Below are 26,083 nucleotides of genomic sequence, written 5' to 3'. Positions count from 1 at the left end.
GGTACAGATGGCAATTAAATTTGCTGTCATGCCACGTCTGGACTGGCAATGGTACTGACCCGTGAGGAGGCAGTCCGTGTCAAGGGATTGACCATGTCGGCAGCCCAACTGGAGGCCCCTGCAGCTCTATGGCTCACTGTGTGAAATTATTCACAGGAGTTGGCAGAAGGCCGACAAAGTTGGTAGCAGAGCTTCAGATCCACGTTGAAGGGTACGGAAAGAAAGGAACTGATGTGTAAGTGCAGGGTTAGTGTTTATCTACAGCTCTGCTCTGTTACTTAAAGGGCAGTGCAAGGTTGCTGTGAAGCCACAAGGAGCCACCTAACGGCACACATTTGGGACAATTCTCTGCATCCATTCTGGCACATGTGGTAATCTAAAGGAGAGGAATCTGTGAATATAAGTATCCATCAGAAAAATAGTGATGCATCCTTAATTGGGATGGTTATTTCAGTTCTTTTCTTGTGTGCCTATGTGCTCACAAACATTTCCCGCTGGGCTGCTTGTCAGGTTTTTCAAAGTATTCCTCATCAGTGTAACATACATCAATACATGTGTGTGAGTCCAAAATTCTTAGTCAACAGTCGGTCAAATATGTGAGACAGATTGGCAAAGATTTTCCTGTGATTTACCCTTAATTCCAGGAGAAGGTCGAAGGTACTCCTTAATAACGTCTACATTAAGAAGTAAGTGGAGGGTACTTCAAGAGCAGATCACACATTCTTAGATGAGTAGTATGTGAAGTGTGGTTTGTCTAAAAGAATTAAGGGAGTGTGCTCCTCTGTCTTCAATAAATCTAGTACAGCTTTCATTAGATCGAAGTAGCTGAAATATCAGCCCTGATCCTTATTAAAGTGTGAGCTAGGTTCTATGGTGCTATGCTCTCTAGAGTTTACTGGGGCAATGACCTCGTTGGCAGTGGCCTAAGAGGTAGCAATTGTGAGTGTTTCAAAGTGTTGCAGTTTTTGACCTCCTTCCTGAAGTTTACCTTCAAGTTACACTCCTCCTGAACAGGTTTTGGGATAAGGTTGGCAGAGCAGTCAAAATTGTGCAACCAACACAAACAGTTAATTGCCATTTTTGCACTGGTGATGACCCGACTCAGAGACTGCTAGAATTTGAATTTATTGATTGTTAGCTTACTAATGGTTGTAGGAGAACCTAACCATTGTGGGAATCCCCCCTCCCAGTATCTTTTAGCTACAAAAATGTGTTCCAACTACAGATGCTGTGTCACCTCTGAGGGTCAAAATGTGAGAAGACATAGCTTATGCTACAACTGCAATATATGGCATTTCAGTAATCAACCCAGGACTATGAAATACTAACGAAGAAAGCAATCTGCCATACAAAGAAATACCTGGAGATGCTCAGCTGGTATTCCTTGCCAATTATCATTGTGCTCAAACCAAGAAAGTCTCTACTGTACTTTAGAGCGTGTCATTAGCCACATCTGGGTGTAAGGCATGACAAATCAATTGAAACAATCCTACATATCTTTAATACAATCCTTCTTTATAAATATAAATGTCCTTTAGCATTTGCACATACCTGCAGGTATAGACTGAATTAATCGAGATTAAAAGGGGAACTCATTCGAACAATACTTTCCTGGCCTACATCCCAATTTCCCTCTGCACGCACCTGCAAGCAATGTCAAGCGTTCAAGTTTCATTTGTACTGAGCAGCAAAAGACTTGCATCTAAATAGGCAGCCAACCATGATTGTTTGCAGCCATGTATACTGCTAAGTGCTGCTCGTCTGGCAAAATGCTGACCAACTGAAGCAGCCCAGCCAGCTAAGCATGGGCAGGGGCAAAACTGCTCTCTCTTCCACACCCTTAATAGTGCTGCAAAGATACTTGCATTCAGAATGACACACCTGCACCAGACAATGGAAGTGATCTGTGATTGTTTCCATGCATTCTGCCACTCCTAGCTCCCTGTTGGCACGAAAGGGTAACCCAGTCATTCTGGGTGCAAATAGATAATGCCTCCCATTGTTGGTTCTGCTGCCCCCACATCTGGTACTACAATACAATTATACCGCAATAAAAGTACATGTGCAGCATGTTTATAAACCAATGCTATTAAAAGTGTACCACAAATTAAGAGCAATATTTTAAAACACCAACCTCTCCAGGGTCCAGTCTATCCCAGTTGTCGTTAATGTAAGAGACAAGTTCAAGTTCTGAATCAAAGTATTTCTTCTTATGAATAACACTTAGGTTGTAAAGGCACAAATGAGTGATGTCGACCCTGTGAGTAAAACATATATGTTAAGTATATGGGTTCACCTGTAAATTAATTGTATTGGGTTAACCTTGAATTGTAGCATGGCATTCAAAAAGCATGCAACAAGTAGACAATTACATTTTTCAAATGAAATAGTATTAAGTTGTGGTGAGCCTGGGTAGCTAATGGTGGATGTTTCACAGTGGCAATCTGCTTAGGAACTTGTGAGTAAACAGGCTGAGAAATGGATCACAAATTGCCTCAAAGCAAGTTCTAGACAGGGATGCTGCTGAGCATTCAATTTCCTCTGCAACTTAGTCCCCAACCTCTGTTGTCCTCCCAAAAGGAATATGTAACTTACACAGTAAGCAATTGTTTGTGTCATGTAGTGCTGTAGATTCACATGTTCTGCATACTCCTGCCATCTAGTGTTGGGTCCAGAGGGGAGGGGTGCAAGTTGTTTTTCTTCTAAGGAGACTTGAGTCTCAAGGTCGAGTGACTCCTTCTCTCTGTGATATTGCACATGGGCATCAACTTCATTGTTGGATTGTCTTCCCGCAGGCGGGTGAGAAAGGAGTCTAAAGTATGTGTAAATAATACAATGACCATGATAAATGTAAATTTACAACGAAAAAACTGCAATGGCCACAGGTGTCTGGGAAGGAGGGAGGGTGCATGTGAATCTACAGCACTACACGGCACAAACAGATGCTTACAGGGTAAGTAACATATTCCGTTCAATAGCATGTTACTACCATGACCATTAGACAAGCAATGCGAGTATGCCCATTTGTGAACACTGTACTCGTCCTTCACTCGCTATGCACCATGCTAAGTACAATGAAAGCCCCCATCTGACTGTCAAGGAACAGACGCTACAGGGTTGTGGTGTCGGCTGCACACTAACAGTAAAGCCATCTTAGCCCCACCAACAGCCGCCAAAACCATGGGCTAAGTGGTTCCACTGCACTCACTCTAAGATGGCACTCTCTCCTGTTTGCCGGCTTCCAAGACAGCAGCGTTGGGGCACCAGCACTAGGAGGTGCAATAAAACAAAAAAATGCTTCGATAATAGATGGCGTTCCAGCTACAAAATGCTATTTTGCCTGCAGCACTATTCCTGCTAAACAACATGGATTACTAGTGAGGAAGGTATTGTAATTGTTGTGAACAGGACCATTGTGATTCAACATGTCACCAAAGGGGTTAAATCAGCAGACAACAGTAGCCTGTGAACTGCACTGGTTCAACAATGCCAGTGTTCACTTGATGGACAGATAAAAGTGCAAGGGGTTACAGAAAACAAAATGGTTAACCTTTTGTAGATGAGAAACCACAGTGCATTGTGAGCGATGTAGTTGCACTTGAATAGCATTTCATACTCCTGCAAAGGTGCAAGATGCGCTTTGACAGACCGGAAGCCCGGTACTCATTTGCTTGGGCTTGGTTGGAAGCTTTGTGGATTGCAATATTTAATATAATTACTTCCAGAGCACTGTCTGCTCCGCAAATACATGACTGATCTCCTGTCAAATACATTCTGTACAGCTACAGTAAACCTTATAGGCAGTCCTTTACAAGGTATATGGTAAGCGAGGAGCGACCAAAGCGGTGTTGAATCGATTCAACATACCCATGCTCATCTCAATACCCGACCAGGCCAATAGCTGTGTTCCTCCAGGAGGCCACTGGGAATACGCCGGAGCTGCCACTCAGGCTGCTGTTGCCATGATCCCTTGTCCAGAACTGCGTGTCACAGTCTTCACCACATCTCTGCAGGGACACTGCTGCTTCCCCCAAACTAACATTTGTGAGAGGTGCTTCAAGAGCTCTGCTTTCTGACTCTTCTGATCGACACAATCGCTTTGCCCCCCCATCCTACCCTCCTCCGCTTGTGTGACCTGGTCAAGAACCACATGATCGGAGGCTGCAGGGGTCAGCACAAGCATCCTCACAGACACATGGACTGGAGCAGGAAGCTGTATAAGATCGAATGGTGGTGGTAGGTAGGAAGTAGGAATAAGCAACTGGATCGGGGTGGGGGCTAAACTCTGCCAGTGGGGTTGGCAAAGTCGTTGTTGAACTCCGCGCTCCAAGCGGAGCGCCAAGTGGCAAAACTCCACCGGCAGAGCAGAGTTTACTGCCCAACCTTAATACACATGCTCTGAATAGACTGTAAAGCAGTCCCTCCTTAGGAGCAGTGGCTAACCTGTGGGTGTTGCAGTGGTTTGAAAAAGGTTATGTAGCACTGCCTGCCCTACACTGGCTTGCTGGCATGCTAGAACATCCACACAGTAGTGTTTGCAGAAGCTGTGTGGTATAGACCATGTAGCTGCTTTACAAATGTAAGCTATGGGGATGTTTCCTAAAAAGGCCATGGTTGCTCCCTTTTTGCGAGTGAAGTGTGCTCTGGGAGAAATAGGTAAATGTCTTTAAGGTACCAAGTTTGAATACATCTGACTATCCATTAGCTGATTCGGATATGGGGTTGCCTTTATGAGGTGGTTAAAGACGAAAAAGAGTTGTTTAGACTTTCTAAAAGTTTTTGTTCTATGTATCAGTCCTGAGTAAGGTAATAGCAACTAGGAATGCCACTTTCTAAGAAAGGAATTTAAGGGGGCATGAGTGTGGAGGTTGAAATGGGGGACCCATGATTCTGGTGAGAATTATTTTAAGGTTCCAGGATGGTGCTGGAGGAACCATTGGTGGGCATAACCCATATGAGTCCTTCCATGAAGGCTTTGATTACTGTCATTTTAAACAGTGAAAGCTTGCAGAGAGGTGTAACCGTATGGAAGTGTAAGCTAAGTTTGCTTTTGTAAGCAAATTAGATAGCAGACAATGTCTTGCACTGTGGCTTTCAAAGGATCAATTGTTTTGGATCGGCTGTAGCAAACAAAATGTTTTTGTTTTGCTGCATAACAGGCTCAAGTGGTGGGTGTATGTGCTTCCTTAAGATTGTCCACACGTTCTGGCAGTAAGTTAAGGTAGCCAAGGTAGCCAAACTCTATGACCTCAGGAGCCAAATTGCTAGGTTGAGAGTTTTTGGGGCTTGCGTGCCAGATTTGTCCTTGATCTTGAGTAAGAAGATCCAGCAAATTCGTGACCTTTCTGTGTGGAACTACCAACAGGTCTAGACGTGTTGTGAGCCAAGGCTAACACACCCAAGTGGAAGCTACCAGAATCATTGTAGGAAAAGTTTGTTGAAGCTTCAGAACCAGCAACAGAAGGAGTTGGAGAGGCAGAAAAGCATAGGCAAACACCCCTGACCAACTCATCCATAGTGCATTACCCCTTGGTCTTTTGGAGGGAGTTCCCACTTTTCTGAGTATGGTAAGAGGACTTGTGGGGGGAGTTGCCATTAGTGGACTTGTTGCTGCATCCAGATGAATTTTGTGATGAAAATCCTACTTCCAGATGGTCTGTGGCAGGTGTGATGGCTATGAAGACCGTGCCCATCCCCCGTTTTTGTAGGTAGTACATGGCTGTCATATTGTCCGTCCGGATAAGGACAACATTGTGAAACAGGTTAGGTATGAAAGCTTTCAATGCCAGGTAAACTACTTGAAGCCCCAGGTAGCTGATGTGGAGAGACTAATGCACGGCATCCCACAGACCTTGTAAGTGAGCACCCCATCCCTTCTGTGATGCGTCTGGTGAGAGTGATGTGAGGAACAGGGTCCAAGAAAGGCTGCCCTTTCAACAGGTTGTTGGTGTTCCACCACTGCAGAGGACGGTGCCGTCTCTAAACACTAGATCCTCCAGCTGACCATGTGACTGAGACCACTAGCAAGCTAGACATTGCTGCAGAGGATGCATATGTAACCTTGCATGGGGAACTATGGTAATGCAGTAAGCCATCATCCCTAGGAGATGCATAACCGTCCTCACTATGAGCGTCTGGTTTGACTGGGACTGGGGCAATGTTGCTTGAAAGTTCTCAATACGAGCAGGATTGGGGTAGGCTAATCCTAACTGTGTGTTTAGGATTGCTCCCAAATATGGCTGAACCTGTAGAGGTTAGAGGTGAGACTTGTGGATGTTGAAAAGTAAAACCTAGGCTGTGGAGCAGGTCTAATAACATTCAAGTGTGTTGTTGGTACTGCTGATGTGTGCTGGCTTTGATAAGTAAATCATCTAGGTAGGGAAATACGTGGACATTTTGTCTTCGCAGATGAGCTGCGACCACCACCAGGCATTTGGTGAACACTTGGGGTGCAGTGGTCACCTTGAAATGAAGAACTTTGAACTGGTAATGCTTGCCTGCTATGACAAATCTTAAGTACTAGCAGTGAGCCGGGAGTATTGATATGTAGAAGTAGGCATCTTTTAGGTCAAGTGTTGCCATAAAGTCGCTTTGTTGAAGAAGTGGAATAAAATCCAGTAGGATTACCATATGGAAGTGTTCTGATAGGATGTATTTGTTTATGGGCCGGAGGTCTATGATTGTGCCTCATCATTCCCTGTAAAATGGGGAGATACTGCATATCTCTGTGTGTAGAAGCTAAGGTGTTGAATAGGAAATCGTGTTAAATAGGTTCCTTGTGTAGTTCTACATTATGAAAAACTGCCACTTTCGCAATGACTTCCTGGTAGGAGGTTGCGTACTCAGGTGGGGAAGGATGAGCTGGGTACAGATCGCGATCATTTGGAGTAGTAGGATCTGTGTCGTACATGTCCCATCGGTCAGGATCTTCTAGTGCCCCTCCAGCCCACTAATGTCCGAATGTGGTGATCCCGGAGGTGAAACATCCAGAGGGTTGTGAGATGGTGAAAATAGTTGAGGAGAATGAGAGGGGCGGTGTGGAAGGAGATGAAAGAAGGCAGGGCTAGTGTCCTTTTCTTTGGTTTTCTTCCTGGGAGGAAGAGGTACATCTGGAGAAGGGGTCTTCCAACTGGGGGAACGCCCCCAATTACTACCCCCACCCAACCCTCTGCACCTGGTGGGCCTCAAGTGATCCCAGGGGGCGTGCCAGGCTCTGGCCAAAAGAATCATTATGCAGATAGCAGTGTTTTGTTTTAAGCAGAGAAGGATGTGTTGCATTTTAAAAAGAACTTGACAGCAATGTTTAAATAGAGCCTAGACACTTTAAAACATGGCCAACTAATTAAAATAATTATAAAAAAAATTCTGAGGGGGCGCTGCATTAAAAAGGTTGAAATCCACTGACCTAGAGCCTCCTCAAATGTCAATTTCCTCTTTATAGGTGGAGGAGTAAAGGTGAAGCAATAATCTGACAAGATTCCCACTTGGATTTGGATTTTCCATTACCGAATGTCCATCTTTTCCAAAATGGGCTTGACAGGAGATGTGGAAGCTAATGAAGCTTTACAGCCTTTTGGCTCAAAGAGTTTCATACTGAGGTTTTCAGCTGCAAAGTGTGAGGCTTTGCCGGTGCTGAAGTAGAGAGAGTCGGCTGCCAGGTTTACACCAAAGGTCGGGTCGGTGCTGAAGCATGTTCTCGGTCAGAATAGGTCGATGGTATAAATCTTCAGCACCAGGCACAAGGGCAGGGAGTCCGAAATAGTTTTTCAGAACGGGCCATGGCCAGGAGGCAGTGGTGGCTCGGCGAACTCTTAAGAGTGTGAGTGCTGGAGCCGAAGATTTTTTAGTTGGCTTAGTTGGAGGAGAGGTGGTTACAGTACTCCCATGCTGAGCAGATGGAACTTCCTGCATCTCTAAATCTACCATAATGTCAGAGACCTCCTCTATCGAGAAGACCTCCTTTTCCTTCATGGTTGGTTCTTCTTGGGCATGTTCTTCTCCGAAGATGTTGGTAGTGATGTCTGAGGCTCATTGAGATATTTTGAGGAGACAAACCCTGCAGTCTCTAGAGTTTTCTTTGACCTAAATGACTAACATGCGCTGAAGTCAGCTTCTTTGAGGTTGGGTGAAAGGCAGGTGTTGGTCTGTGTGTCGCTATTTCGCGTGGTAATGCGGGCAGAAGCTAAAGGGTGTGTATTCCATCACCAGCAACACATTTTCGAAGGGGTTGGTAATACACTAGAGGTAGGCCGCAAAGGGCGGTGCCCCGAATGGCTCTCAGTCAAACAAATTCAAACCAGCAAATGTTTCGGGAGGTGCAGATGTAGCAACAGCTAACGATAACAATACTGTTGACAACAGATAAGGACCCAAGAATAGAACCGGAGTCGAAGCACAAAGCGAAGGCACAAACGCCCCAACGCCACAGCAGAGAGAAAACAATCTAACAATGGAGTTGATGCCCATGCACAATACCACCAAGAGGAGGAGTCACGCGAACTTGTGACTCAAACGTCTTCTTCAAAGAAAAACAACTTGCACAACTCTGGATCCAACATTAGATGGCAGGAGTATGCAGAGCATGTGTATCTACAGCCAAACATGCCATCAAACATGTAGCTTTGTGGAATATTCAAGCCAAGACTTCAGAACAATTTCCAGGCACTTATTGTTTGAGGGTGAAGGAGGCTTGGGACTGGAAAGTTTAGGCAAGGCTGGCTTTCACAGGTGACCTGTAAATAAATATATTAGCTACACATGACTTTAGAACTTTGTATATTCCCCAGTGGATAGCCATTATTCATGGTATTGTTCTCAAAATCGATGATAGGTCTGAATTTTGAAAACAAATTGATTCAATTGGCTTTATATGACCGTGTCAACTTTCTACAACTATCTTGAAGTTCCCATCTTGATCTCCCCATTACATTTCAGTTCTGTTAGTGGACAGCATAGTTACAACTGAACACTGATCAGCCAAGAAGAGTGGTATTCTGTTGGAGTCGTCACAGTGAGTAGGCTACCGATCTTTCTTTTAGTGTCAAAAAGCATTAATTTCGACAAATAACCTGTATTTTAAAGCATACGTACCATCGCAAAGGTAGACGCCTGAGGTATTCCGGTCCTGAATTGCAGACTGAACAAATGAAAGTGTAGAACCTGTGTAAAAAAAATTGATATTTTATTGCCTTATCTAAATTGTACAATAATTGAACATTGTCAGTGCTAAAAGATTTTATTAATACAGTTTTAGCACTGTAATCAGTACAGCTAGCTAGTCATGCTAATCCAGTTTCTCACTGTGTGCTTTCCTGAGGAGTTTATTAAGCTGATTATTTCACTGTGAGATGCGCTGTCAAGAATGATAGTCAAAGAGGACTACGATTAGTACCAGAATATTATTAACTGCTTTACTCCTCTAATTTTAATATCAGTATCACCCTTAAACTAGCACTAATATAGCAGTACCTCATTAACTAGGTCTAAGAAAGAACAGCTCTGTGATAACCCATAAATATTTGCAATCCTAATTTACCATTACCCTAGTTAGTTATTAACCAGCATTATAAAAATGGGTAGTTGGTAGTGAGCCAGTATTAGTACCATTAACATAGCAGCTTGTAATGGTACTGCTTCAGCTAATGTTAGTACCCTCATTATCATTAGTTTAATGATTGGACTTCGGTGACTGCAAAACCAACGGCAATAATTACACTATTCCCAGTATTATATAGACTTGTTTTGGCTGTGCGTCTATTTTATGTAACTCCAAGGTTTTTGTCGTTGGGGTCCTATGCAGCGTTTCAAAACTTGGAATGCCTAATTATCAACCAAGGTATATGGGATTATATAAGTAACTTGGGAAGCAGTATGTCAGTATGTCAATATGCCACACCCCTCCCTCAGGCTGGCAAGCATCAACTTCAGTCATTTGCAGGGCTGCAGCATTGTGTTCTAGTACTGCTAAGGAGCGAGGTATACGTTGGGACGGGGAAATATTGCAGGACAGAAGAACATCAGTAACTCCCTGATGTTAATGCAGAGCAGGACTTCATTGTCAACAGGGCAGTGTCCCATTAGGAGCTCGCTAAAGGTGAAGGATCTTCCCTGGTGATGACGCCTACATAGCTGTTTCGTTAGGGCCCCCCCTTTCATTCACTCGCAGGTCTCTTCCTTGGGGCAAATCAGTAGGTGAGCTCAAGCTCATCTTACGCACATCATTCACTTGGATGGGCTCTCCATGCCACAAAACAATTGTTATGCACTTCCAATTTGAATCTGTTCAAGTATGCACACAGGGCTACAGCAGTGCTTCAAGTTCACAAAGACAAAAAGCTATAGCAATAAGCAGCTGGTTCATAAAATCTAGAAAACACTACTAGTCCCTAAAATCTCAAGCACCAAAAGTACTAACTGTACTCAAATGATTGACTTTGTAAAGTTCACCTGTGAGCTGTTAATAGGATGTGTACCTTATGCTACAAAGAAGTTAGACATTGTAAAAAGTCTACAGCAGAGGATTTTAACAAATACGCTTCACTGACAATCAAGGTACCCTAGTGTGTAAATAAAATTGTAAAACAGAAAAACAGAAGGGAGCGAGAGGAAGAGTGCCAAACAACACAAATTTGTAGCAGAGCTCAAGACCAAACTGACCTGCAAATATTCGTAAAGGATAAAAACATCCTGTAAAATCTCTGTGACTTAGTTCTGAAGGTGAAGTCTGAGGAAATTTTGTCGGCACTCTTCATCTGCCTAAATAGCCAGCATTATTGCATTTGCGAAACCGGTGTTGGTCATTAAATAATGAACACAGATGCATTTAATAAATAAAGATCTATTGTTCTTTTAAAATCTGTATGTACAATTCTCAACCTTGCTCGATGGATAGGCTTAGCCTTTTAAAAATAGTGAAAAAGTAAAATGAGAATGAACGTTAATCTGTTGAAACTTTTATTGCTTACGCACTTGATTTACCTGGAGCTTTAAATTACTAACACCATAACTGATTGTACTGCCATTTGATAAAGTTTGTTTTGACCAATGACTTTGTGTTTCACCACTGCGCATATTAGTTGCTCAATGTTCACCAGTAGCACATGGTATGTTTTGTTCAGTTGAGCCGCCTATGGGCTTTGACATGGCATTAGCCATTACTTTCTGTATTCAGTTTAGCCGCCTATGGGCTTTGACATTGCATTAGCCATTACATTCTGTATTCTGCCTATTGGCTTTGACATGCTGTATCCAGTCTAGCCGCCTATTGGCTTTGACATTGCATTACATGCTATTAGATATTCTGCCTATTGGCTTTGACATGATATTATATATTGCATTTTGTATTCAGCTTAACTGCCTATTGGCTTTGACATGATATTATACATTACATTTTGTATTCAGCTCCGCTGCCTATTGGCTTTGACATGATATCATATATTACATTTTATATTCAGCTCAGCTGCCTATTGGCTTTGACATGATATTATACATTGCATTTTATATTCAGCTCAGCTGCCTATGGGCTTTGACATGATATAAGACATTGCATTTTGTATTCAGCTTAGATGCCTGTTGGCTTTGATATGACACTAGACATTGCATTTGATACTTAGGTTAGCTGCCTATTGCCTTTAACGTGGAGTTAGACATTGCAGTTGAGAATCCAAGCTGTGTTTTTGAACCAAGATGTTTTTCTCACAGTAGACTAGACCTGATAAGAGAGGGTACATGGTGTTGTTCTCTCTGCTTGAGCTTGGGAACAGGAGTAGTCTTGGAGACCTGGCCAGTCTCCAAAAGGCTTGCTCAGTTTCCCGGGTTTGAGAGGAGGGGGCACACCGTTGTAACAAATGTAACAGGCTGCAGAGAGTCAGATTCGAATCTGCCGGACCTCGTGCTGGAGCTTGGCGCCAGCTGCCAGCAATCCCGTGTGGGTAGATGAATCTCTTTCTCGCGGCTGACAGGGGTCCTCAGCTTGCAGACCTTAGAAAGATGAAGCTGTAAATAGTTCCCACACGGTGAAGTATTTGTTTTGCTTTGCATTCAATATCTTATAAATATAACCTGCTGTGTATATTGCAAACTGATATATTTTGTTTGATTAACGCGGACTTGAAAGCTACTAATTCGTCATTCATAAATATTGTGGTTGGGGAAGAATTAACAACAATAAAAGTCTTCTTTGACCTCAGAAGTGCATTTCTGTTGTGTTATGTTAGTGCTTTAGAAACTAGATAAGAGGAGAGCACTACAATTGGTACCAGAAGTGGGGTCGGTCATTAAGAGGTGATTAAGGGGTATTGACGAATTAGTAGATTTCTAAGTGCACACTTTAAAAGTGTAATTGTTTTTGTTGTTTGGAGAATTACAGAAATTGTTTTTTTTTTGGAGAATCACAGTAGCACGGCAGACCATGTCTGGGAATGCATGTATTGGTAAACTGCCTGATGGTGCTAAGAAAAACTGTGAATTGTTTTCTGTTTGGGGAATTACAGAAGAAAATGCATGTGTAGCTAAAATGCCTGATAATGCTTTGAGAAATAATTTCTGTTGTACATATGTAGAAAACGTGTGTTTTGGAAGTAATGATGACAGAAAGGTCTGGATACCTTTATCTGCTTACAGAGAAATGCAGGAGAAATGTAAGAAGTTGGAACATGAAAATAGGAATTTACGTGAGCAAATTAGCCAGGATACAATAATTCAAAATAATGCTGAAAGTTATAAAAATGAAGAATCTTTCTTTTCCCATTCCAGTAATGAGGGGGTTAAGACAGCTCCGAGCTGCACTGAGTTTTCGTGTGAGCCAGGGTTTTTGGCAGCCAAAATGCATTCCTTAACTGATAACACGGACGAGAGAGACCAGAATGTGATTTACGAGTTACCGTTGCAAAATGCACAAGTAAAACGAAAGATTTTAGAGAAAGAGCCGACTTTCATTAGCTTGTTTGATTTTTGGAAAAAGAATAGCTCTCATTTGAGAGAAATCCTAACACTTTTGTATATGGTCACTGTGAAAAATTATAGGCAGCTGCGCGCTTGTGATTTGGCAAATGAAATAATGCAGACTTTAGGTTTCTGCGCAGTGCAAGAAGGAAATACTTATGTACATGTAACTCAAGAACAAGGGAAGAAAATAGTGCCCCTAGCTAGAATCATACAATGGATCTGGTACTTGCAAGACAGGGCTAGAGTACCACAGATAAAAGAATTACCAATGAAATTGTGTGCACCATTTGAACTCGTGTCCACTGAAGATAAAAAGCATGTTTGTTTTACTAATGATTCATTGACTGAAATGTTGTTTTCTGGCACAGTAGAAGGAACAGCGTTGTATAATGTGTGTCAGATTTTAAAGCAAGAGCTATGTGAGATGTGTCATTTTTACGCTGATTTTTGGTCCATTGCTAATGTTTTAGCACCTAACTGGTTCAATTACCTTGCAGATGTTAATGAGAAAAATTCAGAGAGAGAAGTGTACACCCAGAATTCTGCCTCAGTGGGGATGGCTAAGTGGGTGCCCCAGAAATGTGAACAGCTGAGAGAAAAAGCCACTTACAGGTGGGCAGAGATGAGAGAGATGCACATTCCCCTAGATTTGATAAAAACTGTGCAGCACGCACAAAAGCAATCTGTCATGCAAGCAGTCACAGAGCAGTTGGGGAGAGGAAAGTTACCAGAACAGAAATGGCAAATTGATCAGGTTTTAGGGAAAGTGATTGCTGCAAATTACCAAGGAAAAATCGAAATTATGCTGATACCTAGAAAAGAATCTGATTCATTCATACAAATTGGAGACAGAATGGCCCAACTTGACAAAAATGCAGTGAATGGAGGTTTGGTAAAGAAGGAGTCTGCCCCAGCCCTTCTGACAGTGCAAGAAAAAGGAAGCTGTGGCGCAGCAGATAAAAACCTCAGTACTGATGTGTGGGCTGAAGCCCCAAGTGACCCTCCAGAACCTGCAGAGAATATAACAAAGGGCCCCAAAAACGTCCTGCTGATTATAAAACAGGGAAAGAAAGAGGAAGGGTGCAGTTTAAATGAAAAATGTTATTTGCAAGAAAAGTCATACTTGTTTCTTTTGCAGATCCGACCACGTTTCGCCACTGTCCCTGAGTGTGCTGTGTGGTCCCCCTTCCGGTGTGTGCGTGTGGGGTCGGGGAAGGGACCGAATCCCCAACCTGAACCTGGCTGAGTAAAGTGCCAGCACCATGGATCCATTTTGCGCAAACTGCGCCTTCAGTTCAAGTTCAACTTGTTTGCTGTGTTTTTTTTTTTTTTCCTCTCGTATGGAACTCTGACTTTTGCTTACCTTCCAGAAAACCTTTCAAGTGGACCGTGCATCTTTACATGAGTAGAACTCATGCCACATCAAATTGCTAATAGAGACTCATTCAGAAAAAAAAAGAAAAAAAAATTGCCCAGTCTTTTCTATGTAGATGTATCTGATGTGAAAGGTTATGAGATCAATGTGTTAATTCACTTCTATTGCTTTACAGGGATTGCTTTGATCATTGAAATTTGATTTGATCATAATGTTTTTTTTTTTGTGCTGATGTTTCTTTTTGTTTGTTTGAAATATGAGATATGTGAAACAAAAATTCATTGGTCAAAGGGCGGAATGTCCTGCCATTTGATAAAGTTTGTTTTGACCAATGACTTTGTGTTTCACCACTGCGCATATTAGTTGCTCAATGTTCACCAGTAGCACATGGTATGTTTTGTTCAGTTGAGCCGCCTATTGGCTTTGACATGGCATTAGCCATTACTTTCTGTATCCAGTTTAGCCGCCTATGGGCTTTGACATTGCATTAGTCTGTATTCTGCCTATTGGCTTTGACATGGCATTAGCCATTACTTTCTGTATTCAGTTTAGCCGCCTATGGGCTTTGACATTGCATTAGCCATTACATTCTGTATTCTGCCTATTGGCTTTGACATGCTGTATCCAGTCTAGCCGCCTATTGGCTTTGACATTGCATTACATGCTATTAGATATTCTGCCTATTGGCTTTGACATGATATTATATATTGCATTTTGTATTCAGCTTAACTGCCTATTGGCTTTGACATGATATTATACATTACATTTTGTATTCAGCTCCGCTGCCTATTGGCTTTGACATGATATCATATATTACATTTTATATTCAGCTCAGCTGCCTATTGGCTTTGACATGATATTATACATTGCATTTTATATTCAGCTCAGCTGCCTATGGGCTTTGACATGATATAAGACATTGCATTTTGTATTCAGCTTAGATGCCGGTTGGCTTTGATATGACACTAGACATTGCATTTGATACTTAGGTTAGCTGCCTATTGCCTTTAACGTGGAGTTAGACATTGCAGTTGAGAATCCAAGCTGTATTTTTCCAAGCTGTGTTTTTGAACCAAGATGTTTTTCTCACAGTAGACTAGACCTGATAAGAGAGGGTACATGGTGTTGTTCTCTCTGCTTGAGCTTGGGAACAGGAGTAGTCTTGGAGACCTGGCCAGTCTCCAAAAGGCTTGCTCAGTTTCCCGGGTTTGAGAGGAGGGGGCACACCGTTGTAACAAATGTAACAGGCTGCAGAGAGTCAGATTCGAATCTGCCGGACCTCGTGCTGGAGCTTGGCGCCAGCTGCCAGCAATCCCGTGTGGGTAGATGAATCTCTTTCTCGCGGCTGACAGGGGTCATCAGCTTGCAGACCTTAGAAAGATGAAGCTGTAAATAGTTCCCACACGGTGAAGTATTTGTTTTGCTTTGCATTCAATATCTTATAAATATAACCTGCTGTGTATATTGCAAACTGATATATTTTGTTTGATTAACGCGGACTTGAAAGCTACTAATTTGTCATTCATAAATATTGTGGTTGGGGAAGAATTAACAACAATAAAAGTCTTCTTTGACCTCAGAAGTGCATTTCTGTTGTGTTATGTTAGTGCTTTAGAAACTAGATAAGAGGAAAGCACTACACTGATACACAGTGGGACTACAAGTTAAGCATGTTTAGACATAAATATGCCTGAAAATTAAAAAATCATTAGTGTAGAGGAGATAATTAAAAGCCAGAAGGGATAAACCGCATATAACACAGTGTTTAAGGTACCACTTCCACCTGTAAAGTCTCTGAAGTATAAGAAAATGTTACGATTCCGCCCCCCACACAGTCACCATTTTATTCCATTGTTTGAGTTATTTCCTCTCTCTAGCCCAATTCCCCACTCCTCTCTGCTGAGTGGATTGGGACACGTAGATCAAACTGCCAACTCAGCCTTCAGACTGTTATACTTTAAAAGGAAACTAGACAGAATTCTTCCTGGCAGTGCTTAATTTGTAAAATAATAAGAGCTGTGCCCTAAAGTTTTGTTCGGAAGTCTGTGGCGCCCACTACCCCTTCATTGCGGGCGTCGGCCACTGGCCGACGCCCGCACTACCTCCCTGGTGCGGGTCACTACCAGTGGCCGACACCAGGGAGGGGGTTAATAAATCCTCGGGTGCGTCACACCAGAGGATTTTTATTTATTTTTTTATATCCCAGCGAGACACGGAAGCTTCCGTGTCTTCCCCCCACCCGCCCCTTTGTGGCTTCCTGCTCTGATGGGGAAAACGGCCTTCCCCAAGTTCGGGAAGGCCTCGTAAGAAAGGGGAGACTATCCCCTTTCTTATGAGGCCTTCCTGAAAGTGTTTCCTGGCCCCCGGTCGCAGACGCCAGGGATTTCACTTGGGGGGGTTGGCCCCCTCGGAAAATGCCATCAATTTTGTGACTGTCTACGTAGGCTAGTGTTTTAGAGCAACAGTTGAGCCAATAGCAGAGATGGTATCTTGATGGATGACTGCTGCCGGCACTCGGGTTATAGAGGACAGCTCTGACATAGGATCAGAGACTGAGACAGCATCTGAGGGATAGGACAATGGCGCAGACTCTGGGAGTGATTTTTCAGTCGGAGGAGTCCCATTCGATAACTCCTCTTCCAGTACATTATGAGGGAGGTGATGAGGACAGTCCTGCTGTCCCTTCGCAAGCAGTCTGTGCAACTGGGTTAGCCCAACCCAGAGAGCAGGTGAATGCGGCGGCAGGGAGAGGGGGAGAGGGGGAGAGGGGGAGAGGGGGAGAGGGGGAGAGAGAGAGAGGGAGATATATATATATATATATATATATATATATATCTCTCTCTCTCTCTCTTGGGAGCTCCCCAATTTAGTTCAGCCCCAAATTCCACCAACCAAATCGTATTGTGGAGACATCAAAATTATCTATGGCAAAACAAACTGGTTTTGTAAGGCAGGCACCTGTGTTTTTGGTCCTGGGTTTGGCGGCCATATAGAGAAACACACTAAACCCAAACATTTCTGGAAACTAGACATTCGGGGGAGTCCACAGAGGTGTGACTTGTGTGGATTCCCCAAAGTTTTCTCACCCAGAATACCCTGCAAAGCTGAAATGTTAAATAAAAACTCTATTTTTCTCGCATTTCTGTCACACAAACTACAGGAATATGCTGGGATCCACAAAATTCCTACCACCCAGTGACTCCTCACCTGTCCTGATAAAAACACTACCCCACTTGAGTGCCTACACCTAGTGCCTGCGTCAGGAATGGATCACCCCAGGGTTAACAGCTGCCTCATGTAAGGACCAACATTGACCGTTGTGTGATCTATTCCTGTCGCAGGCACCAGGCCTACCCACACAAGTGAGGTACCGTTTTTATCGGGAGACTTGGGGGAATGCTGGGTGGGAGGAAATTTGTGGCTCCTCTCAGATTCCAGAACTTTCTGTCACCGAAATGAGAGGAAAAAGTGTTTTTTTGGCCAAATGTTGATGTTTGCAAAGGATTCTGGGTAACAGAACCTGGTCAGAGCCCCACAAGTCACCCCATCTTGGATTCCCCTGGGTTTCTAGTTTTCAAAAATGCGCTGGTTTGCTAGGTTTCCCCAGGTGTCGGCTGAGCTAGAGGCCAAAATCCACAGGTAGGCACTGTTTTCTATGAAAAAATGTGATGTGTCCACGTTGTGTTTTGGGGCACTTCCTGTCGCGGGCACTAGGCCTACCCACACAAGTGAGGTATCATTTTTATCGGGAGACTTGGGGGAACGCTGGGTGGAAGGAAATTTGTGGCTCCTCTCAAATTTCAGAACTTTCTGTCACTGAAATGTGAGGAAAACGTGTTTTTTTAGCCACGTTTTGAGGTTTGCAAAGGATTCTGGGTAACAGAACCTGGTCAGAGCCCCCACAAGTCACCCCATCTTGGATTCCCCTAGGTCTCTAGTTTTCAAAAATGCACAGGTTTGGTAGGTTTCCCTAGGTGCCGGCTGAGCTACAGGCCAAAATCTACAGGTAGGCACTTTGCAAAAAACAGCTCTGTTTTCTGTCAAAAAATGGGATGTGTCCACGTTGTGTTTTGGGGCATTCCCTGTCGCGGGTGCTAGGCCTACCCCCACAAGTGAGGTATAATTTTTATCTGGAGACTTGGGGGAACGCTGCGTGGAAGGAAATTTGTGGCTCCTCTCAGATTTCAGAACTTTCTGTCACTGAAATGTGAGGAAAACTTGTTTTTTTAGCCACGTTTTGAGGTTTGCAAAGGATTCTGGTTAACAGAACCTGGTCAGAGCCCCACAAGTCACCCCATCTTGGATTCCCCTAGGTCTCTAGTTTTAAAAAATGCACAGGTTTGGTAGGTTTCCCTATGTGCCGGCTGAGCGAGAGGCCAAAATCCACAGCTAGGCACTTTGCAAAAAACAGCTCTGTTTTCTGTCAAAAAAATGTGATGTGTCCACGTTGTGTTTTGGGGCATTTCCTGTCGCGGGTGCTAGACCTACCCACACAAGTGAGGTATCACTTATCGGGAGACTTGGGGGAACATAGAATAGCAAAACAAGTTTTATTGCCCCTTATCTTTCTCTACATTTTTTCCTTCCAAATATAAGAGAGTGTGTAAAAAAGACGTCTATTTGAGAAATGCCCTGCAATTCACATGCTAGTATGGGCACCCCGGAATTCAGAGATGTGCAAATAACCACTGCTCCTCAAAACCTTATCTTGAGCCCATTTTGGAAATGCAAAGGTTTTCTTGATACCTATTTTTCACTCTTCATATTTCAGCAAATTAATTGCTGTATACACAGTATAGAATGAAAACCAACTGCAGGGTGCAGCTCATTTATTGTCTCTGGGTACCTAGGGTTCTTGATGAACCTGCAAGCCCTTTATATCCCCGCAAACAGAAGAGTCCAGCAGACAAAACGGTATATTGCTTTCAGAAATCTGACATCGCAGGAAAAAGTTACAGAGTAAAACAAAGAAAAATGGCTGTTGTTTTCAGCTCAATTTCAATATTTTTTTTATTTCAGCTGTTATTTTCTGTAGGAAAACCTTGTAGGATCTACACAAATGACCCCTTGCTGAATTCAGAGTTTTGTCTAGTTTTCAGAAATGTTTAGCTTTCCGGGATCCAGCATTGGTTTCATACCCATTCCTGTCACTAACTGGAAGGAGGCTGAAAGCACCAAAAATAGTAAAAATGGGGTATGTCCCAGTAAAATGCCAAATTTGTGTTGAAAAATGTGGTTTTCTGATTCAAGTCTGCCCGTTCCTGAAAGGTGGGAAGATGGTGATTTCAGCACCAGAAACCCTTTGTTGATGGCATTTTCAGGGGAAAAACCACAAGCCTTCTTCGGCAGCCCTTTTTTCCAGTTTTTTTTGGAAAAAATGAAATTTTCACTGTATTTTGGCTAATTTCTTGGTCTCCTCCAGGGGAAACCACAAACTCTGGGTACCATTAGAATCCCTAGGATGTTGGAAAAAAAGGACGCAGATTTGGCGTGGATAGCTTATGTGGACAAAAAGTTATGAAGGCCTAAGCGCAAACTACCCCAAATAGCCAAAAAAGGGCTCAGCACTGGGGGGGGGGAGCAGCAGCTAAGAGGTTAAAGATCGATCGGGATGTTGAATACAAAGCCTACATTGTCTTGCCTCTTGAATCCACCACAAGACACTGCCTGCCTAATTATCTTGCTGGTTTGTTTTCACTCATACTTCATCCTTTTAGCGCTGTTTTTATGTATTTCCCTCTTTCATTACCCATTATGTGTTTTTCTGTCTTGCTTTGCATCAAAGTCTACCAAGCAAAAGTAAGTGCTAGTCCCCAAAAATGAGAGCTGGAGCACAACCACCAGGTCAAATTAAGCACTGCTTCCTGTTCCTAAATCAAACTAAAGACTTCCATTTTTAGTCTCACAAATTATTTGTATCCACATCTTATTCATGCAAGTATTTCTACCACAAAAATACAAGGATTGCCACACTAGTTCAGCATTTTTCTCACAGAGGAAACTAAAGTGCTGTTTAACATCATTTTATTTTGTAACTGAAAGGAGCAATGTGTGTAATAAATATGTTTATTAATATATTACCCTCCGTCTGGAAGCATATTTGCAGTTATTGAGACACCCTTTAAAACAATGGCAAGCAGGTAGAACAAAGGGTATGTCATATTCAGCAAATTTCCTCACCTGCCACGAACAAATATGAAATAAAATACTAAGGACTGAGAATGCCCACAAGCTGTAACTCTACGGTGCATGCAATTCACGATCTATTTATTGATAGTAGGAATTCAGTGTTGATTTCAGTTCTTTTGCAATGCGCACTGTTCCACATTCAGGATGGTTCAGTAATCGTGACTAATGAAAATTACAAACCAGCCTGGTAAGTACGGCTTCACTAGTGGATTAAGAGATAGCCGATTTCTATTTCTGCCTCTCTACCAGAGCTTGTTATCGTTCATCTGTTACCAGTTGGCTAGTCTTGCTCTGGTGGGGCTCCCCAATACTGTTCCATATTTTTTTCTGTAGGCTAACTACAAGGCAACACATCCTAGACCTTCAGACAAAATTAACTGAGACACTAAGGTATTACTATGCATGTTGTTCAGGCTGCAATATAACATTTTCATCTTTTCACCTGTTTACTGAAATGATCGCAGCTGAGTTCAGCTATACTATCCTTCTGCTGGTACTAAGTTATCCAAAACAAGAATTGTGATTATGGTCATCTACTGATGATCCATAATGTATTTGTGGAAGGGTGGTTGTAAATAACTGGCAACACAAAACTTTTGTCCAAGTTTTGTGTTTGTTTTTTTCATAATTCAAAAAAGATACTGAAGGGGGTGTGGGGGGAAAAGGTTGGGCTGTTGTACGGTGTCAGGCCATTGGTGACTGGTTGGTTGTTTCAAAAGTTCCCATTCAAGTTCCAACAATTTCTAAGAAATAAAGTATTTCAGATCACAATTTAGATAATTGCGTTCAGTGTTGCAGCTACTCAGCCAGCTGTTAAGGAACTACATGCATAACACCTTAAATACAATTCAAGATTTTGATACAAGTTATGTGCAGTCCAACAGAACTTTGTTTCAATCAACTTCTGGGGAAATATTCACTACCAACATGGCCACGGATGGTCAAGTATCAGAATCAAATTAAATATGGCTATCAGATAGAATTCTAAACGTATTCCTGTACTGTGTACCTTAGTTAACCAGAATTCCAATCTATAATTCACACAGTAAAGATGATTCACGTCTAACCTCAGTTCCCCACGGTGAGGGAAAAACATTAATTGTTTTTTTCTATTTGTTTGGAGCTTGCATTGTAAATGAATCTGCATACTCCTGCATCTGGTGCTGGGCTTGGAAAACTGCAACTTGTCTGACTTCTGGTTTTGGAGTGAGAGACCATACTGGGGTATTCGAGGAGGAAATACCATTCTTTGCCAAGTAAGGCAAAACACAAGTCTGTTTCCCATGGTGCTCGCAGTGGGCCCAAGCTGGCATGTAAATGATCACGTGCATCCCTGTAGAGCCATTTGACCAGATATCTACCCACTCCCATTTCATATACCGCCTGAATCAGGAATGTGTATCAGGTTCTGTCCCCGTTGGTAACCAGGGTGTGCAGACATATCGCAGAATGGTGGTGTGTGTAAGAGAGAATTCTGGAAGCAGTGAAGCAGAGTGAATTCTGGATGGGACATCAACAACAAGATCTCCCAGGGTGAAAGCCTCATTGAGGAGAGCACACCCAGTGTGGTGGGCAAGCCCCACAGCAGGATAGTTGGTTCGTACTGTGGGGGTCAACTCATAACAGAGTGTGTGCCTCCTATGCGTTGTGGAGTTGCTGAGCAATAACGGAAGATGCGTCACTCCTGGCAATAATAATCTATGCAATGTTCTCAAGAGCAACATACTTCGTGTGTATCCGATCTTGTTGAGGTGGATAGCCGCCACCTAGCAGGATAACCACTGTAGCTGCCCCACCAAACAATATGCCCTGAAGTCCAGAGCATCCATTCCATCCTCCCATGGTAGTAGCTGAATTTTCAGTACGGTAACCCAGCACCTCCCCAGATCAAGTCAATGAATAAAGAATTCAAGGTCTTAAATATGCTCACTGGGACAACCAGTAGATTAACAAAATAACAGAGTACCAGGGGCAACATTTCCATTTTTGACAAGGTAATCCAACCAGCCAACAAGGGCAGTGTAATCCAGAATTTTATTTGGGACTTCAGTGAGTAGATGGCCTTCTGAAAATTCCAGTCTATTAAATCTATGTCAGATCTGTATATTTGGATACCCAAATACTGGGACGCATGGACCGAGCATCTGCAACCAGAACCAGAGGAGTGAAGGGAGAGGGCTCGCCGATGACGTGACACAGCGGCCCCCGTGTGAAACCAGGTCCAGGCTCGGACACCGGTAAGGGCATGGCTGGTTCTTTCTTGCCTTCCCCTGGCCTTTGACGTGCAGCCTCCCCCAGCTGCCATGTGTTGGTGGCAATCCTGGCAGCACAGCACACCCTGGCTGAGAGGCTTGGGCCTGTGTGAACCAGGAGGTGGCCTGCAGTCTACATAGACCTGGCCTCTGGATTCCAGGCTTAATGTGCCCTGTGGTGGTGGTGTGGGGTGGTGGGCAGGGGTGTGGGGGGGGGGGGGGGTTAGGGGGGAGGGGGAAATGATGCCAGGAGGAGCCTGACCCTCCTCTCCTGAATCCCCTTGGTTAAAGACCCAGAGCCGGAGAGAGACAATGTGTTTGGATAGATGGAGGCCGGTAGATTCCCAAGGGACATATCTGCAGTAGATCATAGCAAAAAGTGGGTCTCTTCCGCCTGAGCAGAGCTTCCACTCTGCTGGTAATTGCATATGCTAGTTCTACATTAGGAGCGGATAAGCACCTTACATTGATTGGGACACAGCGTTTGATCAGATAAACCTAGCACTGCTAATCTCCTTCCCTCGCTAAAACCTCCAATTTCATCTGCACCTACCAGGAGCCTCCCAGCCCTGGCTCCCCGGGCCTCGTGGGATGCGCCGAGCCATCCTGCCTGCACAGCATTTGACTCTACTGCCACAGGACTGGGTGGAGCGCCCTGTAGTATTGTGTGCACCGCCAGACCTTACCACTCCATTACCCCGTTAGTCAAGTGCTCGTGCTGCCCCACTCAGCTGAGTGCAACACAACTGGACTTTCTCTCTCCTGTGGCTAGCAGGCTGACCAACGGCGACTGTTCTTACATGGCTGTAAGGAAATGGCTCCCTGTTGCAGTTATCCCCACACCTTTTTGCCTGATACTGATGCTGACTTGACTGAGAAGTGTGCTGGGACCCTGCTAACCAGGCCCCAGCACCAGTGTTCTTTCACCTAAAATGTACCATTGTTCCCACAATTGGCACACCCCTGGCACACAGATAAGTCCCTTGTAAAAGGTACCAGTGGTACCAAGGGCCCTGTGACCAGGGAAGGTCCCTAAGAGCTGCAGCATATGTTGTGCCACCCTAAGGGACCCCTCACCTAACACATGCACACTGCCATTGCAGATTGTGTGTGTTGGTAGGGAGAAAAAGGCAAAGTCGACATGGCATCCCCCTCAGGATGCCATGCACACAAAATGCTGCCTGTGGCATAGGTAAGTCACCCCTCTAGCAGGCCTTACAGCCTAAGGCAGGATGCACTATACCACAGGTGAGGGCATAGCTGCATGAGCAATATGCCCCTACAGTGTCTACGTCTATTCTTAGACATTGTAAGTACAGTTGTGGCCATATTAAGTATATGGTCTGGGAGTTTGTCAAAAACAAACTCCACAGCTCCATAATGGCTACACTGAATACTCGGAAGTTTGGTATCAAACTTCTCAGAATAATAAACCCACACTGATGCCAGTGTTGGATTTATAAATAAAAAAATGCACATAGAGGGCATCTTAGAGATGCCCCCTGTATTTTACCCAATTTTTTCAGTACAGGACTGACTGGTCTGTGCCAGCCTGCTGCTGAGAGACGAGTGTCTGACCCCATGTGGTGAGGGCCTTTTTGCCCTCTGAGGCCAGAAACAAAGCCTGCTCTGGGTGGAGGTGCTTCAAACCTCCCACCTGCAGGAACTGTAACACTTAGCAGTGAGCCTCAAAGGCTCAGGCTTTGTGTTACAATGGCCCAGGGCACTCCAGCTAGTGGAGATGCCCGCTCCCTTGACACAGCCCCCACTTTTGGAGGCACGTCCAAGGGAGATAATGAGAAAAACAAGGAGTCACCACCCACCAGTCAGGACAGCCCTAAAGTGCCCTGAGCTGAGGTGACCCCAGCCTTTAGAAATCCTCCATCAGGGAGGAGGCACAAAGAGGGTGTAGCCACCCTCAAGGACAGTAGCCATTGGCTACTGCCCTCCAAGACCTAAACACACCCCTAAATTCAGTATTTAGGGGCTCCCCAGATCAGAGAAATTCAGATTCTTGCAACCTTAACAACAAGAAGGACTGCTGACCTGATGCCCTGCAGAAAAGACGGAGACGACAACTGCTTTGGCCCCAGCCTTACCGGCCTGTCTCCCAACTTCAAAGAAAACTGCAACAGCGACGCATCCAACAGGGACCAACGACCTCTGAAGCCTCAGAGGACTGCCCTGCACCCAAGGACCAAGAAACTCCAGTGAATAACAGCTCTGTTCAGAAACCTGCAACTTTTTTGCAACAAAGAAGCAACTTTAAAGACTTCACTTTTCCCGCCGGAAGCGTGAGACTTTCCACTCTGCACCCGACGCCCCCGGCTTCACCTGCAGAAAACCAACACCTCAGGGAAGACTCCCCGGCGACTGCGAGGCCGTGAGTACCAGAGACGGCACCTCTGAGCCCCCACAGCGACGCCTGCAGAGAGAATCCAGAGGCTCCCCCTGACCGCGACTGCCTGTAACAAGGGACTTGACGCCTGGAACCAACACTGCACCCGCAGCCCCCAGGACCTGAAGGAACCGAACTCCAGTGCAGGAATGACCCCCCCAGGCGACCCTCTGCCTAGCCCAGGTGGTGGCTACCCCAAGGAGCCCCCCCTGCTGTGCCTGCCTGCATCGTTGAAGTGACCCCCGGGTCCCTCCATTACTTCCTTTCTAAAACCAGACGCCTGTTTGCACACTGCACCCGGCCGCCCCTGTGACGCCGAGGGTGTACTTTCTGTGCCTTCGTGTGTTCCCCCCCGGTGCCCTACAAAACCCCCCTGGTCTGCTCCCCGAGGACACGGGTACTTACCTGCTGGCAGACTGGAACTGGGGCACCCCTGTTCTCCATTGAAGCCTATGTGTTTTGGGCACTTTTTGACCTCTGCACCTGACCGGCCCTGAGCTGCTGGTGTGGTAACTTTGGGGTTGCCTTGGACCCCCAACGGTGGGTTATCTATGCCCCAATTTTGAGACTTGTAAGTGTTTTACTTACCTGCAAACCTAACCTTTACTTACCTTCCCAGGAACTGTTGATTTTTGCACTGTGTCCACTTTGAAAATAGCTTATTGCCATTTTAACAAATACTGTATGTGATATTGCTTTTATTCAAAGTTCCTAAAGTAACTAAGTGAAGTACCTTACATTTAAAGTATTACTTGTAAACCTTGAACATGTGGTTCTTAAAATAAACTAAGAAAATATATTGTTCTATATTAAAACCTATTGGCCTGGAATTGTCTTTGAGTGTGTGTTCCTCATTTATTGCCTGTGTGTGTACAACAAATGCTTAACACTACCCTCTGATAAGCCTACTGCTCGACCACACTA

General features: G+C 44.2%; 1 protein-coding gene across 7 annotated transcripts in view; it reads right to left on the bottom strand.

Moving 5' to 3' along the window:
• The window catches only part of MTF2 (metal response element binding transcription factor 2), a 411,648-nt gene that overhangs the window by 101,768 nt on the left and 283,797 nt on the right, over positions 1–26,083 (bottom strand). For all 7 annotated transcript variants that reach the window (XM_069232368.1, XM_069232366.1, XM_069232367.1 and 4 more), the window contains 2 exons: positions 9,091–9,159; positions 2,135–2,258 (listed from right to left, as the gene is read on the bottom strand). In XM_069232368.1, coding sequence (XP_069088469.1) covers positions 2,135–2,258; positions 9,091–9,159 — 193 coding nt within the window. The remainder of the gene's footprint in view (positions 1–2,134; positions 2,259–9,090; positions 9,160–26,083) is intronic.

This window comes from Pleurodeles waltl, chromosome 4_2 (assembly GCF_031143425.1).
Source record: "Pleurodeles waltl isolate 20211129_DDA chromosome 4_2, aPleWal1.hap1.20221129, whole genome shotgun sequence".
In the NCBI taxonomy this organism is placed as follows: domain Eukaryota; kingdom Metazoa; phylum Chordata; class Amphibia; order Caudata; family Salamandridae; genus Pleurodeles; species Pleurodeles waltl.
This window is presented reverse-complemented; position numbering and strand designations above follow the sequence as displayed.